General features: G+C 39.1%; 2 protein-coding genes and 1 long non-coding RNA gene across 4 annotated transcripts in view; 2 read left to right on the top strand and 1 right to left on the bottom strand.

Annotated features, from left to right (window-relative positions):
• The first annotated feature begins 513 nt into the window (after positions 1–513).
• LOC110047036 (uncharacterized) lies at positions 514–11,571 on the top strand. Its single transcript, XM_020752761.2, has 8 exons — positions 514–1,017; positions 2,667–2,877; positions 3,677–3,978; positions 5,010–5,150; positions 5,612–5,940; positions 7,102–8,238; positions 9,033–9,300; positions 9,892–11,571. Exons 1-8 carry the CDS (start codon positions 853–855, stop codon positions 10,465–10,467), a joined length of 3,129 nt encoding a protein of 1,042 aa, XP_020608420.2. The 5' UTR covers positions 514–852; the 3' UTR covers positions 10,468–11,571.
• Positions 11,572–12,550: 979 nt separating this feature from the next.
• LOC149108701 (uncharacterized) lies at positions 12,551–16,016 on the bottom strand. The gene is made up of 2 exons (XR_016208325.1): positions 15,856–16,016; positions 12,551–15,371 (listed from the first exon to the last, which is right to left on the bottom strand). It is a non-coding gene; the product is annotated as an uncharacterized LOC149108701 (long non-coding RNA).
• An 86-nt stretch (positions 16,017–16,102) lies between these two features.
• The window catches only part of LOC110046992 (uncharacterized), a 29,064-nt gene continuing 26,870 nt past the window's right edge, over positions 16,103–18,296 (top strand). Inside the window, exons 1-2 of one of the 2 annotated variants that reach the window (XR_016208323.1) lie at positions 16,103–16,256; positions 16,980–17,684. Coding sequence is in view for 1 of the 2 variants with exons in the window: in XM_089293431.1 (XP_089149557.1) it covers positions 17,315–17,326 (12 nt within the window). In the remaining variant the exon portion in view is untranslated. The remainder of the gene's footprint in view (positions 16,257–16,979; positions 17,685–18,296) is intronic. The other variant, XM_089293431.1, reaches the window with a different exon arrangement.

Below are 18,296 nucleotides of genomic sequence, written 5' to 3'. Positions count from 1 at the left end.
CTTCGAAAATTATTTCATGCGTGGTTTCGCTGGGCATCTCTACAGTGCTATTTGAGCTATGTTAGGGCCTCTTCATGTGAGCCCGGTCGACCGGGCTGGCTCGGTTTCCGAGATCTCGCCTCGCCACTCTATCCTTGTAAAAATGTCGATGTGTTCACATGAGAAGCCGGCCCTGTTACCGAGATTTCGGTTTTTGCGACCGAGATCTCGGTAACTGGGATGACAATTTTCCCATATGAACACTCCAGCCCGGGACGAAACTTTTTTGACAAAATAGCTTCGCTTTCGCAACATAGCGGCCAAAGTGGCATAATTTTTGTCTTGTTTGTATTTCCGCAGGCGAATTAGCTTTAATAGTAAAGTTACAAGAGTCCACAAAGCTGCGACAGCCGCGAACGATACAAGTTTATGTTCCACCATTTTAGTTGTGTTTCTTTCATCCCGGTCGACCGGGCTGAAATTCCCATATGAACAGACATCAAATTTCGTCCCCGTAACCGAGCCAGCCCGATTACCGGGCTCATATGAAGAGGCCCGTAGACGACTATTATGGTCTGTTAGAAATGAGAAACGGGGACTGTGTACGTTGCTTGAATTGTTTATGTTTCTTGCAAGCCCTGTTGAAATTTCTGTTCGTAGTTAAAGCGACGTATTCCGGCCATTTTACTAGCTCATCTTGTTACGTGCAGTATGACTAGAGATCAAAGATTTTCCCGCCTTTCCACACAGCGCTTTGCAAAGTAGTTTTGACGTTGCTCGCACGACATCGACAGACTGGTCTGGTGCGGACGCCATTTGTAATAAGCTACATGATCAAGCAAGCTGCCGCATTCACCTCGGATAAAGTAAAAGATGTCTTCGAATCTGGACAAAATAGACGATATGTCAGAATGTTGCGACATAATGAAATCCTTTAGTCTTCCAACGAAAGGAATCAACACTCTGGATGAGATGAAGACCACGCTGAGCAAACATTTGAAAGACTTAGAAGGAGCATCTACACGAAAGGTTGGAGAGGTAAGTAATCAGCCATCAGTCTTCTTCAGATTGGTCAGCCGGTATCAATTGATTGTGGAAGCATTCAAATGTTGCGTGGTTCGCCGTTGTTTTAGCGCCTCAAGGCAAATCGATTAGCATGTTCTCGATCGTTAGGAGAGGATGACTTGATCATCTTCACTTGTAGGAGGTTAGGAGGAGCCAGGCAGGACCGTACAAGAATTGCGCACTAAACACGTTCTCATTAGGCTCCTACAGCGACTGGCTTGCAATATGAAATGCATATGGAGAGCGCACAGATAGTAAAACGTTAATCAATGGATATTCAATGCATACTAATTGCGCTTATGGGATCCAGCGCGTGCCTGTTTATATACATGCGCCATGTTGTTGTAATATGGCCGCTAACTAACAACAAAGAATTGACTTTGAATCAGTTTTGGTGTCCAGTCATCTCAGATAGGAATTTGCATCGTAAATAAACCACTCATTTGCTAATTTAAGGGAAACGAAAGACATTAAGTCCGGGAAATAGAACATCTGCTACTTTTAGCGTAGTTCTTACAACCATAAATTGATAATGAAAGTAACACGATTTATTGGTATTTAGTTACGCTCTATTGCGTGAGTTTAGGCGTGACTTAAGAAGACGTGACATCGTAATATTTGGGCTCATGGAAAACAGCAACAGGAAGTATTGAGGCGAATTAGTATTTGCAATAGATTACTAACTTAGTGAATAATAATCAATGACACTAAATGATTTATTATATGACTGAGAAAATTACTTCATTGCGATTGGGTGAGAGCAGACCAATTGATCGTTAATTTTCCATTTGCACTGCAGGGCAAATTAACGCTCGCGCGTTCGTCATTTTCTGAGTCATATAAAGGCTCGTGCAATTTTGACAGAATTTTTAAATATCTCTCGTAGTGTAAATCCTTAATTACACTCGCATTCATATGATTACCTATGCTTGTTGCAAGTTGTAGCCATCAAAAAGGGAGAAAAAGCTAGTGCGTAACTGGTTAGAGACACTTAACCCTGTTGCTCCCACAAAAGAATCATTTAGTTTAGTGAGTGCGTCTAAAGGTTAGCGGTGGCCACTTAATAAACGGACTTTATATCGCTTCATTGCATGGTAGAAGAGTGTTAACCCTGTATCCGAGCGAAAAATAAAGAAAACTCTATTGAAAGTGTTAGTGGCCATGTACAGCTGCTTCAGCCTTTTCAGTCTTGGTATAGAAAAACATTTTAAACTGAATTATCAGGAGGAATATGCACGGTGAGCTTAAGTTGTGACTGCCGTCTTGCAGCCTTTGAAAAATGATTCATTAGGCATTAACTCTGACAAGGCCAAATCAAACAACAGAAACCACAGAGGGAAATTTTAGCGCTCTTACAATCCTCTCAATTGTGACTGGTAATCAAAATAAGATTATTTTTGTGGTAAAGTATTTGCAACCAATATTTACGCATGTGATATGGGAAGTATAGTTAACGTACCTCAACGCATTTGCACAATAGAACCGGAGCGAGGATTTTCTTCCTCTGGTTTTAGATTTTGTCCAAAGTGGATTTTGTTGGTTCATCGCTGACCCAAAACGCGCGGGCTGTGGGGAGAGATTGCCATCGTCAATGTTGTTTTCCATTTTGTTTTCATCTTCAGACACACCAGGTCCTCTCGGAAGCTAAGAAATCAGATGCTGCAAAACGTGAGAAGCTTTTGGATCTTTATGTCACAACTGAAGTGTTCCTGGACAAACTGGATACCGACTTCATAGAAACGCTACAAACAAGCTTGGGAGACTTCAAAACAACTTTGAAGGAAAACATTGAAAGCTTCAAACCGAGAGATCAGTATATCGTCCTTGTTGCAGGTAAGTTTTTTTATATGCAGGTAAGTTTTTTTATACGTTTTCTCTAAAAAGAGATATCAAAAATATTTTTTGATAGAGATTTTCACAGCTTGTTCTTTTTGACGTTTTATGGTGTTTTGATGAAGACCGAGGATACCCAGTAAGGATATGCAGAACTCAGACTAACCAATTTCATACAAGAAATCCATCTGTCTCATACTCTCCTTTATCTTAATCTCGTTGTTCCTTTCAATGAAACAAGTTGATTGTTAATTATTAAGAAAAAAGTTGACGGATCAAAACTCTACAAGTCAACTTAGGTGTTTATGTTTTTTTGGAAATTCGAGGAACATATATGAAAAAAAAAAGAAGCCAAATAATATCTAATTCTCCCATCAAAATCTCCAGATTGAATAGCCAAACTTTGCTGGTACTAGTCCACGGTCTGCAGAATGCACACTCTCTTCCCTCTGCATATTCCAAAGACGAAGATTCATAAATTTGATATTGTGGAGCCTAAGTAGGAGAAGCAAGAAACCTTGACACACCTTTTAACTACAGTCCAAGTTTAATTTCTGCTTTAAGCATAACAATCACAATTTCCTCAAATATGATTGGTGCATAAACTGCTGTATTTTGCTCTAATTAAACTGCAAAGTTGTAATCGGACAGTTAGCTGTAATCGAACACCTGTAATCGGACAGTTACATAAGCCAATCATTGGATTCCACTCAGTCCTGTTACCATTATTAATCTATAATAACAGAAAGTAAGCAAAGTACCAGTGCGAGTGACACTGTTTGAAATGTTCTGTGAACAGGTGAGACAAGTGCTGGTAAAAGCAGTGTCATCAATTTGATTCTCGGAGACGATCTTCTGCCCCATTCAACGTTGAGCACAACATCAACAATCTGCGAGTTGAAATATGGCGAGAAGCCAAAGATTGGTGTGCACTTCAAGGATTCCGGCACAGAGAATCGTGAGCCAATGTTCCATGAATTTGTCACGCATGGAGAAGAAACCTACCAAGAGCAGATAGAAAAATTCGTCAGCCTGAGGACCAATCGAGAAAAAACACCTTACAAGAAGGTAGAATTGTTCTGGCCACACCCATTGCTTGAGGTAATATATAATGGCAACGAAATGATAACATGAAAATTATTTTAGAATTAGGCGACGAAATGACGTTGACCTATACGATATACCAATTTTCAATCTTCTTAGGTGATATTAGAACTATATTTCATTGACTACGCGCAAATCGAGTTCCTTCATGCTAGTTTTAATTAAATAACAAGGCAAAAACGGCCACGATAGACAGCTTGATGCGCACTGGTAGCTATATTTTAACATAGCAACGCCTATAGCAACGGTTCTTAACAGCCCAAAAGCACTTACAAAATGGCTTTAACTCAGTACATTTTAATTATACTTTACAACAAAACTTTAACGATGTGTACTTATGAGAATGTTGCATCATGGTCCTGCACATTGTTTCCTATTTTCCGGCCGCCATATTGGAGCAGTACGGAGGTCCGCCAACATGGCGACTCCATACTAGGCGCTATAATTTTGCGCGGAACATTTCGACGAATATCTCAACTTTGGGACAACAGTGATCTTAAACTTGTAGAGCTGTCTTCTTTATTTATCGTCAACAATATCACGATTTCTTGACTTTATCCGCTAAATGGTTTTTGATTTTATTTTTTATTGCGTGAGAATGAACTCACTCTATGTAATATATTATGAACAACGCTTTTTTACACTTAGGGGCTAGTTATTTAATAACTGTTGTGACATGTGACCAGGACAAGCTCTTTTTTGAAGTCAGAATGCAAAGTCCTTTAAGGTGATACCAAAACTGTCCCAGAAAGTTGTTTTATAAAAAAGTATATATATCAGAAGACCACCTAATAACGTTATTTGACGTCAGTGACGTCATAATCAATAAAAAGTCTCATCTCGTAGAGCTAACATAGGCTTTCTGAGAAAATTTTCATATGTCTCGTATCGAAATCATCCATTACATCGTCCATCAACCCCTCCTTGTATCTTAGTGGGGGGAAATGGATGAATTTGCTTATACGTCACTTATAAGGGACGTTCCCTTCATAGCCTTTTATAATCGATGATTATCATTGTCCTTTCAGGAGGGTATTATGATAGTTGATAGCCCTGGAGTTGGAGAAAGCGACGTCATGAGTGAATTTGTCCTCAACTACTTGCCTCGTGCCTTCTGCTTCATGTATGTCATCAACAGTGTCAACGCTGGAGGGATTCAGGAGGACAGGGTACGCGTTTGTAGAGTTAATAGTTTGCAGAATAAAACAAACTTCCGTTACTGAATGTAACAAAAGGGTTAGTGCTCATCAGATAGCAATAAGATTTACTACTCCCCCCACCCCCCCCCCCCCAAAAAAAAATAACAAATAAATACATAATACGCGGAACACTCGGATTTACCTGAAGAATACCTTGCCATATAATAACTTTCGATATTTATAAATTCCCAATTTTGCCTTATTCTTTTCTCTCAGCATTCCAATTACCGATCACTCTCCTCGATCGAGCGACCGAGGAAATTTTTACCAGAGCATTCAAAATACTCTTTTTAGCCTTACTTTCAGTAGTAAACAAAATGTTTCCTTAATGTACGAGCATAAACGTGCCAGTGACCAATTATATTGAATAATCCTCAGTGACGTTTGGATTAGCCGTAACTTGTACACTTCTGTTGTGTTAACCTAAACAGCTAGGAAAAATACTCAACTGCGCTCAAACCCTCAAGAAAAACGCCAAGATGGACCTGACACTATTCACCGGTTGTACGTTGTTTGTTTGCAACAAGTGGGATCTGATTGACGGCAAAGAACGCGAGGAAGTGAAAAAGGAACAAATCGAAAAACTCACGAAGAGGCTTGGTAACCTAAACCCGAAATCCCAGATCGTGTATTTGTCATGCAAGACTGCACAGTTGGCTCAGACGTATGGTGTAATCACAGGAGAGTTTAACGACTTAATCGCAGGAATTCGTAGTCTCGTTGTATCATCTATGCAGAATAATCTTCTGATGTATACTCGGTGAGTAAAATTGTAATTACGCAAAAGGAAGATAAGTAATAAATATACGACCCTAGATATACTCCATGCACGTATGCCCGAGAATGAATTTCAATGATGGTGGCCTGAACGGTATAATTCAAGCCAGCTGAGTCAGGCAATGCTTTATTCTCACAGTGCATCAACCCACCCCGGAGTCCTTATGGGTACTGTTGTATTGAACGGCAGCTGAGGGTTACTTGGCTGCGATGCTCTATATAAACAATAGCCTCCATTTGGAGCGGAAATATGCTGGAATATTTGTCAGCGGACATAATCTGTTCCGAGGAGCGAACAGTTTGGAGGAACAAATAATGTCCAAGGACAAAAATTCGAACATATTTTCACGTTAAATGTTTATTATCCTTCAAAGATTTTTCGCAACACGCGCGGTTTCTGAAATTGGGGAATATATATATTTTATTACATGTTTTGGTGTGTAGTATCGCTGTATATTACTACGAGTTGTGTCGTATTTTGACGAGCCCGTAGGACGAGTCATACGGGCTCGTCAAAATACAAACAACGAGTGAAAATATAAAGCGATACTACACACCAAAACATCTAGTAAGCGATTTATTATCCAACTGCTGTAGACAATAAATTTGTCAGCGAAAGAGGGAGAGTGTGACAGTTTTGCGTGCGCGCGCCGACCTTTCCGACAAACAGGTTTTCTACTGTACAAATAAATGTACAATCTCGCTGTATATTTGTACTGTTATTTGGACCGTATTCGCTACAGTTGGATAATAACACTCAGACATTTCCCAGTTTTAGCCGGGGAATGTTCAGTCACGTGATGTGCTTAGACCAATCGCGCGCGAGCAAAAATATTTGATGGATTGTAAGTCGTTCTATCCAGGGGAGATTCAGCAACTCTCCTTGTATTGTGAGCTACTGCAACGGAAGTTAATAGGTGTCCACACCGATGAGCCACCGGCTTTTCGATCCAATTACTTTAAAACTGGAATGGGTTTTACCTTTATCTTATATATTCTGAGTTAATAAGCTTGGAAATAGAAATGGTTTTGATACTTTATGTCATCAGATTAATTTTGATTTGTTGATATTTTTTATGGCAAGCTGGAAAACGGGGAATTCTCAAGGTTAGTAATTTATCACGTTTTAATGATTATCCAACAGATGGCTCGAGGATCTCCTTAAACACGTCTCTCGTCAAATCAGAATGTTTCTGAAGTCAGCAAAAATGTCGCATCAAGAAACAGAGAAAGAGATCAAAAGAGTGATGAGTCGTATGCAGGAACTAAAAAGCTCTCAGGAACGTAGATTTGATGAACTGAGTCAACATCAGTCGCAAATATTTCAAGAGATCATTCAAAAGCTAGCGGCGCACTTTAAATCCGAGAAAACTATCAAGAGCTTTTGTGAATGGTCTATTGGTGAAACCCCCGCAGCCTTAGCGACATGGCGAGAGACGAAGAGTAAAGCACTGGAATACGTTTCTGAGAGAACACACCAGTTTGTTCAGCAATGGGAAGACGACAAACGCGAATTTAAAAAAGCACAGGATTCATTGATCCAGTATTGTACTGAAAAGTACGATGTAATGGCAGAGGAAATCTGCAAGGTGGAAGAACAATCTTTCCTTGATGAGACCGAAGCGGACGTTTCACAAGACGAAGACGTGACACAAAGCAACTCCCAGAAAAGTACTGCGCCAACATGGCTTCGGCAAGGCTTGGCATCTGTGGTTGTTAGTTCCCCTCTAGCTTTCAGTAAGCTCGGTGCCAAATTGAAGGAGATGACCCATCATAAAACTAAACTGGAGAGCTACAACGACGATCCATGTAGCTATATGTCAAAAAGATCACGTAAATGCCTTAAAGTCATTTCTACCCACGACCGACTGCTTCCTTTCATCAATACACAACTGGAAGACGCAGTACAGTTTCTTAAACAGATCAAGGAGAAGATACCTCGACTGAGAGAAGGCGACGAACAGTCGTACCAGCAACTACTTGAAAACAAAAGAAGCAAAACTGAAATTCAAGAAATTTACGAGCCTTTGAAGGAACAGATAAGGTTGTTGCAACGCAGCCTGACCGTCTACAATGTCAGTGAGGTCAGGAAGTCTGCTTTCACAGATGAAGAGTTGAAATGCGATGAGTCCATTATTGGGGAAGGTAGCTTCTCGACAGTGTACAAAGGTGTTCTTTCTCGCGAAGGACAACCAGAAATAAAGGTTACACTTAAGAGGTACAGGGATCCACTCACGACTAACAACATATGGCATTTCGTTGACGAGGAGCGAGCTTTAAGGTAAAACGATGTAACCATTAAAGTTACTTTTGTTCAACGGAATTGTAAAATGCTCTTTAGTCTTTTCGAAATGAGTACATCTATCTTCTAACGTAAATATCTACATATTTATGCACGCGTCTTTACAGTCCTGAAGATATGTACTTTGCGTAAATGATCACGTTGGAAATATTCTTTTAACTTATTTTCTTACTCGAAACGGTATATCCATGTTCACCCTTCGGCCACTCGTCTTTGCAAACTTAACTTACAAGTGGAGTTTGTGTAATCAACGTGTTTTGACCAAAATGTGGACTCTTATACATGCGGCAGAGTGCTTGTCAGTTAAAACTCCAAGGACGTTGACATAGTACTCCATCTTTATTTAAATTGATTTTGTGAATTCTTCATGTTTTTTTTTGTTGTTGCTGTTTTTTTGTTTTTAATTTAAACATATTTGTTATTGTTTTCCCCCAAAGCACCTAGGCTTATCAAGGGGGATTACAATTTTTCAGTTTTTACTTTATTTACTCAGGCTTACACACAAACACGCAAATATAACACACAATGTGGTCACTGCTCTCTTTATAAAATGTCTTCAGTCAGTATATCCAGTCGCGGGTTGGCCATAAAACCAATATAGATGTCGAGAAATTTTCGAATTTTTGAAAGCGCAACTGAAATAGTATCATTTTAATCAACGCCATAGCTTACGTCTTGAATTAAACTTTGTAAGAAATGGACGAAATACATATTTAATTCAGTCCAAATTTTCGCTGAACTAGTATGTTTTTATTATGTATTCTTTTCGCTAGGAAACTTACTCATCCTTACATTGTGAAGTTTTATGGAACCAATCTTCAGCATGGTCGAAATGGAACAAAAGTGTTGATTGTCCTAGAACTGTGCAGCTGCTCCCTTCGGTCTTGGGTAATTTCTCATCCGATGAACGCCCCTGCGCGATTGTCAAGTGAAGAAGTCAAGAAGAAGGTGTTAGGGTGGGCTCTGAATATCTTGGATGCCTTGCAATATATTCATGATGAAGGATTTGTTCACCGTGATTTAAAATTGGATACTATTTTGGTGAGTTGGTGAGATCAAGATTTCCAGATCCTTTTCCAGGATCCCCTTCCTCTCTTAGTCTTTCCTGAACATTTCCGTTCAATCGTTAGGAAATGGATTAATTCTCTAATTTAGCAGCTACAATTTACACAAACAGAACTGACCAGTCAGATAACAAGACACGAAAAGTGAGATTCCACTGAAATAACGTCGTCCCGAGCAATTAGTCCTTAGGACCAAAACATACAGAGATAAGATGTCCTTAATGATACCCTTAAAGCAACTAAGACCTCTATTATCATAGTGGGGTGGGATGAACTACGAAATTCGGGAAAAAGGCCCGAAAGCTCCAATCGATAAAAAGGCATATTTTTCTGTCTTCGGTGCTGTTTTCACTAATAATTCTGACGTTTATGAGTAGAATGTTGTGTAGCTTACAGGTTTGTCCGCCGAATTACAGCTCAGAATCAGGTATAAAGAGGCAGGTCAGCGAAGAGATTGTAGAGAAGATTAAAATCTGAGTTTAAGCCAGTTTTCATTTAACTGAGTTAATCGTTTGATTTTCGTCTGTAATGTACTTTGCAATGTCCTTATATTCTTTGCCTGGTGTAGCTGACGCCCGACGGAGAGGTAAAACTCGCAGACGTGGGAGTGGCTAGACCGGAAAACGAAATAACGGGTAAAGTATGCGGCACCTCGATATACTTAGCCCCTGAAGTCTTCGAGGGTCGAATCTACAACAGCAAGGCCGATATGTACAGTTTTGGGTATGTTCTTTGGGAGCTGTGGTACGGCGAGACTGCGTTTCGAGCCGCCATTGCCAGCAAACCACAGCACATGCTTCTGGAAGAAGTGACGAAACGGGACCTTCGACCCACTCACATTAATGGCACGCACCATCCATGGGGAATCTGGCAACACGTCATGACATCGTGTTGGAACAAAGAGCCAAGCTCAAGACTGACAGCACGTAAGGGATTACAGTGTTTAACAAAGGTACGGGATGGAGGAGACTTTCCCAAGAAAAAACCACCACCGCCTCCGAAGTCGTCAATTTCCCGAAGGAAAACGCCACCAACGAAACCAAAGCCAGCTCCTCGCCCAAAAAACCTGAAAGCAGCAGCTGTTTCATATAATCGCGAAGCAGAAGACGGGACTGCAGTGCGTTTTGAGCCTAACAGGAACTAGTAAATGATATTCCAGTTGCTGCACATACATTTTGAATTCTTTATCTTAGCATCATTAACAAAAAGTTTGTGTCATTTCCTAGGTGAAATAGAATCAGTTTAGAATCAGTCATTTTATTTCGATGTTCTCGAGTCAACATTAAACATCCTCTAAGCAGTGAAGGATCTGCCTGCAGGCCTGAGGGAAAAATCTTCTCGTTTGCGGTTTACAGAAGCGGGTTTAATCTATCTTGGCAGATCAGCTATTAACTAATCCTCCTCTCCTGCAAATTCATCTTGAGGTTAACACATGAGCTGGCCTGACCACTGACAGGGCTTCTAGATTTTTATTAGTGACTTTTATTGCTATGTTAATGTTAGCTGGATAGACACAGCTTTTAAACATGTTGACGCGGTCAGATTGTTATAATCATTAAATCTGGAAATCTAGACGAATAACAAGCCAGAACAAGCCAAAACGCAACGTTAGGGCAAAAGCGATGTATTAATTAATGTCTCGAATATATATCGTATAGTTTTTTGCTAGATTCATAGATTTTTATGCTAGGTTATTAACAGAAGTATGTTGTACAAAATAATGCTAAGTATCCATGCTCATTAGCACGAATGCAGATGGCATAGACTTGCTCGATTGCCGTATATAAACAGACGTTTTGCCTGATCTTTCCAGGACCAATTTATACTGTCAGTTAGACTGTTTGCAATAATATAATAGGATTTCTGTGTAGTTAGCTATTTAAGGATTAGGCTGTTTTTAAACCAAGAACTAAAACCATGCATAAGAATAACGTGTGAGGGTAGCAGGGTTATACCGTCAATATGTCCGCCGTGCGCACATGCGCAATGTTGATAACTTTTCAATTAACGATCAAAATCAAATGCCTGTCACGTCAAATGCCTACCACATCTTCTTTTGAGTTCTAAAACATTGATGAGCGTATATGGAATTAAATGTATTGTAGACTATCCGGTATTAATATAGATGACTGGTTATAAGTTGGAAATTTGATTGGCACTAGATTGATGCCTGGTTATTACAGACTTTCTTAACGTTAGTAACATTACGAAAGTCGGCTAGAATAAATAATCATCATCATTATCATCATCATCATCAATTCATGTTGGTTCAAAAATAATGAAAATTATATGTTAATTTGTTTGTCAATGTATTTAGCAATGCGGTGCTAGATAACTGAGGACACTAAAAAGCGAACAAATATTGCACATATAAAATTGTTAACAACCTGGGTGCTGTGTAAATTGAACTATAAACACAGTATTTAGGAAGAAATCAATATTGTACATATGCATTTTCTTGCACTGAGATGGATCTATCGATATTCAGTGGCTGCCTTATTTTGACTTGCTAAGCTTTTCTGCTTACATTGCTTGGGATGCATGTCTCTCGATGCGTGCACCGTTTGTCAGAATTATATTGTTTCCTGCAGATACACACTCACAATTTGAGAGCCTGATGATTCCTGTACAGCCCGCACCGAAGACATACCAAACGACGATTTGGGTTTGCGCAAACAAGATAACACCCCATCGCGAGTACATTCGTTCAGGAATAGCTATAATAGAATACCAAAGACATTGTTTACAGAGACAAGGCAAGGAGCCGAAAATTCAAAATAACCTGTCATTGCCTGCCACAAGAAGGAGAATTTAACAAAAATTGTCACGCCACGTGTGGTATACGTAAAGTACCGCAGAGTGTGTGCTACAAATTCAGCCTGCAGCCTTTCAGTTCCAAACCTACAGACTTGCTGAGTTGCGTGACGTTTAGAAAATACCCTTACCAAACCAAACACTATTTTAAACCTATTTTATGAAATAGATTAAAAACAGGGCGAAAAGTGTATTTTTAACGTAGTTTTCGACTGCTTTTAATGGTGTTTAAACCTGTTTAAAACACTATTGAAACAAAATTTGAAATGTATTTTGAAAAGCTTTTAAAAATATAGTTAAAATTCCAAAACTCGAAATCCTTTGCTAAGTTTAAAAATATAATTAAAATAGTCTGTAACTACTTTAAAAATCTCTCGAGGAACACAGCATTCGGAATAAAAACAGGACACAAATCGTTTTAAAAACAGCTTTTAATCTGCAAGACTCTTTTTAAACTAGTTTAAACGACAATTTTAAAAGTATTTTGTACAAAATAGGTTTAAAATAGGTGCAAAATTATATTTTTAACATATTTTTCGACTGATTTTAAAGGTGTTAAAACCTGTTTAAAACACTATTGAAATCCACTGTCTCAAAACATATTTCAATAGTACTTTAAACAGTTTAAAAATTAAAGTGGATCATATATGAAAAAAATATGTCAAATACAATATAAATATATGAAAATAGCTTTAAAATAGTCTAGAAATGGCATACAGTAATATAGTATAAAACAGCATAAAAATAACACAAATTAGTATAACAACAGTATGAAAATACTGTAAAAATAGTATAAAAATAGTATTAAAATAGTTCAAAAATAGTGTCAAAACAGCATAATAATAGTGCCAAAAAAATCTTAAACTTACATGTAACTTTGCTCTAGCTGTGAACAACACATGACATGCTAGAAGTCAGTGTAGGGCAAACTCACGCTTGATGGGGGTGCTTGGCTCTACTTCTTTCTTTACTTGTATAATCAATGTATGTAGCTCTACACTTACTGTATCTGTATATGAAAAGCTGTAATAACAGTTGAGCCTGCGATAATATATTTTTTTTGTCTACTGTACATGTATAAAAGGCTAAAAGTTACTACAGTTTTAAAAACCAAAACATTTTTGTGTATGGCCATCATCAGTGGTACATATTTTCTTTGTTAAGAAGAATTGCAAACAATGTAAAGGATGTCAAAGGAACATGCATGTATCAATACCAATTGAGAACTTGAGGCTAAGGGTCCATTACTTAGTATAAAACATCTTCTATATCACTCATTTTAAGGCTAAATACAGGTTATTTACTTGTATTGGTATGCTATGTCTGCAGGGCTGTCATTAAGGGTTGTAAGCCGTAACACCTGTTATGGCTGAGTATGCTTGATTTTCCCTTGATGCTACAGGTGAAATTCCCTGTTGTTTAGAGAAATCACCCACAAAGTAACAAATTTGCTATGGGTGTGGAGAATAAGGCTACAGGTGACTAAAAAATTAATGACAACCCTGGTCTGTACATGGGAACTATATACATTGTAAATGTACATGCAGTACATGCATCAATCACTTCTAATCAACGGAACCGTTAGGCCAATTTAGAGGGTACAACTCATTATGTGTGACTTCTGTAAATTTAGTAGGTGATGATCATGTTGTGCAAAGATTTTGTTCATCTTTCATCACTGAGCAATGTCTGAGGCTGCAACTATAACCCTGCATCATTTATGTGGTCCATGTTACAGTTGCAAGCAAGTTGTGGGTTTGATTTTGAGTCATGGACTTGTTTTATGTACATGTACAAGTGCATGTAGCAATTAAAACTGTACCATCTTATTGGGCCTACAGATATTCAGACTATTAGTAGTCCTGGCCTCTTTCACGTAGTCTATTGTGTGTGATGCAAATGAAAACAGCGAGAAAAAAATGTTGATTTTCTTTTGTGTCACGCATGATACATAGACTAAGAGCCCCTTCATATGAGCCAGGTAACTGGCCAAGTGCTGTGTTGCAAAAGCGAAGCTATTTTGCCTAAAAAGTTTCGTCCTGGTTACCCAGGCTGGAGCGTTCATATGGGAAAGTTTTCATCCTGGTCACTGAGATCTTGGATGCAAAAACTGAGATCTCAGTAACCGGGCCAGCCTGGCTTCTCATACATACATGAACACATCAAAATTTTTATGAAGGAAAGAGTGGCGAGGTGAGATCTCAGAAAATGAGCCAGGCTGGTTGACCGGGCTCATATGAAGAGGCCCTAAGCCAAAGAGGGAATACTCGTTGTCTTAGCAAGCAGGGCAGGGAAAAACCCACATCCCATTGCCTGGGGCAAGTAAATTTTGCTCTTGGGCAAGTGAAAATGGAAGTTTGGAGGTCTGGTCAGGTGGGCAAGTGAAATTAGCCTCAGTACATATAATCTTGTGAATGATAATTTCCAATCAAAGCCTATTTCAAAACTTAAGACTGCAAGATGAGCAAAACAGTGAGTTGAAAGCATGGATAAATTTAAAATCCAAGCATACTTTGTATCTGACACAACAATTGTCACTGTTGGTAGTTTCTTTCACCTAGTTTCATAGTGCCAGTAAACTCATTTTGTTATAGTCTATCACTGAATATAGACAGCAACTAGTAAATGATGTAGTTGATAAGGCATGAACCCTACGTGCCCATTGGGCATTAGTAATATTTTAGTGGAGCCAACTGAAAACTAAAATATACTGGCCCACTGGGCAGCTAGATTTCATTTTTTTTTTCCCACCCTGGCAAGATGAAGCTTAAAAAACCAAAACCACTTGCAGTAAGTTATAGGGAACCCAAGCTGTCACAAGTCAAGGTCATGTGCAATTTGAGGTAAAGTTTTACAAAAACTACAGTATTCCATCATGAAAGAATTAATTAATGCATACCATGTTCCCCTTCCATGTTCTGCAGTGTATGTAATATATGATCGTTAATATTATTATTTACAAGTTAACAAAAATTATCCCATCAAGTTGTAAGGTTCATTCATTTCCAACAAGAAACAACTGTACTTTCACTGATGTGGCATGACTGTAGTAGCTACATATAGCTTCCTTTCTAACCCTAAATTTAGTTATTTCCTCCTTTAAAAATTTACCAACGATTGCAGAATTGCAGCAATAACTTTGTAACCAGAAGGCAGTTGAAAGACCCCTATCAGACTCACAGAGACTTTGGCCCTAGCTGGGTAGCACCACTCTCCATCTCCTGTTTCTCAAAGCTGAAAATAAAAACAAAATTATTTACTGCATTGTTTAGTTATTGTAGGGTTTAATAGTTTAGCCTCCATGTATGTTTTGTTATCATGTTAAGTCTATAAAGTTGCCTTTCCACTTGAAGAAAAACAAACTGTTTGATTCAACTTCCACAGCTCGCACTTTAATTCCCTACGAAGCGATCGATCAGTTTATGCCATGTCAAGATAGTAAAATGATCACAATGGATGAGTAATTTACGGCTGCACAAAAATGGCATACACAGTTGCAAACATGTAACTGCCATACAACCGATCATACATGTATATAGAACAGTACCTAATTATGTAGGCTGGACGAAGAACAATTCAAAATTCAGATCTATGTTTCATAGGCAATCATCTAATTCGATAAAACAGCTGATGTGGTTACAGATATGTTACATGTATTTATATGTGCTTTCATCTTTTCGAATGAGAGACACACCAAGACAGAAGATGGTCGGCTTACCTCCGTTTCCTTGAGACATTACCAAGTTGAAGTCTATCAGAAAGATAAATCATGGTCGCTGCACCCACGAGTCATATGATTCGCTTCGGTCCCTTAACTTTTCGTCCAGTACAAGGTAAAAAAACAAACAAATGAACAGTTGCACTGGTTTTAAACGACTGGTACGAAACCTCCGTTTTACACAGCAATTTTGAAATGGGAACAAGTCACGTGGTCACTCACATGATCTTTCATGTAATCACAGCTGACCAAAATGCTCGCATCAGAGTATTGCACCGGCGGGTCAGCGGAAAATCGACCGGAAAATCCGTTTGCGCCAAAAGTTACGACCGCCAAAACGAAGCAAGAGGATCGCATCGATCGCCACATTGGATATAGTTCTTAGCCCAGGATTTTTAACGGTACGGTATCTGTTTATTTTATCTGCTTAAACTTCATTTTTTTGTTTACAACCCTCGTAACTTTTTCAAGCGTATTTTCAGGTATTTTACATTGAGACATACGCGGGTAATGCTTGGCGATTTCTTGTTTGGATACGCCAAATGTTTATTCATAAAAGAAGCTTTGTCTTAGATGCATGGCTTTGCTCCAGACGTAACTAATCACGTACCAAATGGAACGTTCCATTAAACGAACTTTATCGAAATCAATCGAACTAAATCGAACGATTGGGTCCGAACACTCGAAGAACAAAATTGGGACATTCGAATGAATGGAATCGCACTTTGTTGTCGTGCGAGAATGTGTTGTACACATGTTCATGTATTGAGTAATTGCATGCTATAACACATGAAATCCAAGCTTGAATCAAGCCTGCCATGAACAGTCGAATCCTTGCATTTTGGTTGCGACGTTAGGTGTCACTCAACCTGTATTCGCCCTATTGTTTCTATCGTTAATTTTACTTTAATTATTTTCATTCTTCTATATTATGGATGTAGATTTCTTGGCAAAAATGATATTCACACAAAGGGGCTCTGGTAAATGGTTGAAGGGCCCAGTGATAGGGACTTCTCCCCATGCACATGTTAGTTTTGACCTTCAGTGGGGGATAGACAAGCATTCAGTGTGGTTCAAATTCACCAAATTTTTGATTAGATGAATGCACTACATTTATGTGGCAGGTTGATATATTTCCAAAAAATATGGCTAAGCACAACAAAGGTTCAGGAAGAAGAAATTACCTGGCAAGAAGAAGAAAAAATAATGAAAGACAAGAGGACGAAGTAATAAGAGAAGGATGAAAACACAGAAAACTACATGTAGCTGAAGTATTTCATTCTTTGCAAAGAAACTGAGGCAGATGAAACAATTAAGTTGGGAAAGATTTGCGGAACCAGTGTGATTTACCACCAAGGTGTTTTTATGTGGTCCAATGAGGGTTCTTCATTCGCTTTTGCTTGTAACATTTTCAAGAAACAGAGAAAATTTAACCAGTTACAGAATAACCCATTAGGACATGAATGAATGGGTAAGTGGATAATGCAGTTGATTCATGTACATAATTAATAATGAAATGTTCCAAGTCCTGGTTCAGTAGTTGTTGTTCGCGAGATCTTGAAGCTTGTGCTCTAGTTTGCAAGATGGCTTCCAAGCAAATGCGCAAAGGCCTCTAGGTGTTCTGAAATGTTATTGTTGACAACTGAAAAATAAATCTTTTTATCATTCGATGCATTTTGTCTTCCTTTTCATTGGCTGAGAGCCCACCAAGTGACTTGTAAATAACTGCCTACAAATAATGATCTGCTCATGCATAGTGCCGTGTAAATGTGTTTGCTGCAAATAATATTGAATTTTCCTCTCATGCGTAATTGAAACCAAGCTCTCAGGTGAGGCAACGGAGGAGGTGAAGGATGATTTCTACGACCAGCTACAGATGGTTTTGGAGCAGGTGCCATGTAGAGATGTGAAGATCGTCATGGGAGATATGAATGCTAAGATGGGAATGGATAACACAGGCAGAGAGGAGGTGATGGGTAAACATGGAGCAAGAGCTGAGATGAATGAAAATGGTGAGAGATGGGCGGACTTCTGTCAGGCAAATGAACTGGTAATCGGTGGAACGCTGTTCCCCCATAAGGAGTGTCACAAGCGGACATGGAGGTCTCCTGATGGTGGTATTGTGAATCAGATCGACCACCTGGCATTTAGCAAGAGATGGAGGAGCTCACTGCAGGACGTTCGCGCGATGCGTGGAGCAGACGTTGGGTCAGACCACCACCTGTTGATGGCAAAAGTCAGGCTAAGGATTGCCAAAGTGAGAAAGGGGGATAGTGGCCGAGTGCGTTTTGAGGTCAGCAAGCTGAAAGATCTGGAGGTTAGGAACGCATTCAAGCTAGCACTGCATAACAGATTTGAGGGTCTGCAGCAGTTGATGGAGGAGGAGGAACTGTCAGTGGATGATGAATGGAGGCAGATTGAACAAGGTTATGTGGAGACCT

Source organism: Orbicella faveolata, unplaced genomic scaffold, assembly GCF_042242905.1.
Source record: "Orbicella faveolata isolate gen_17 unplaced genomic scaffold, um_ofav_v1 contig_25, whole genome shotgun sequence".
Taxonomy (NCBI): domain Eukaryota; kingdom Metazoa; phylum Cnidaria; class Anthozoa; order Scleractinia; family Merulinidae; genus Orbicella; species Orbicella faveolata.
Note: the sequence above shows the minus strand (reverse complement) of the source record. Positions and strands in the feature narration are given on the sequence as shown.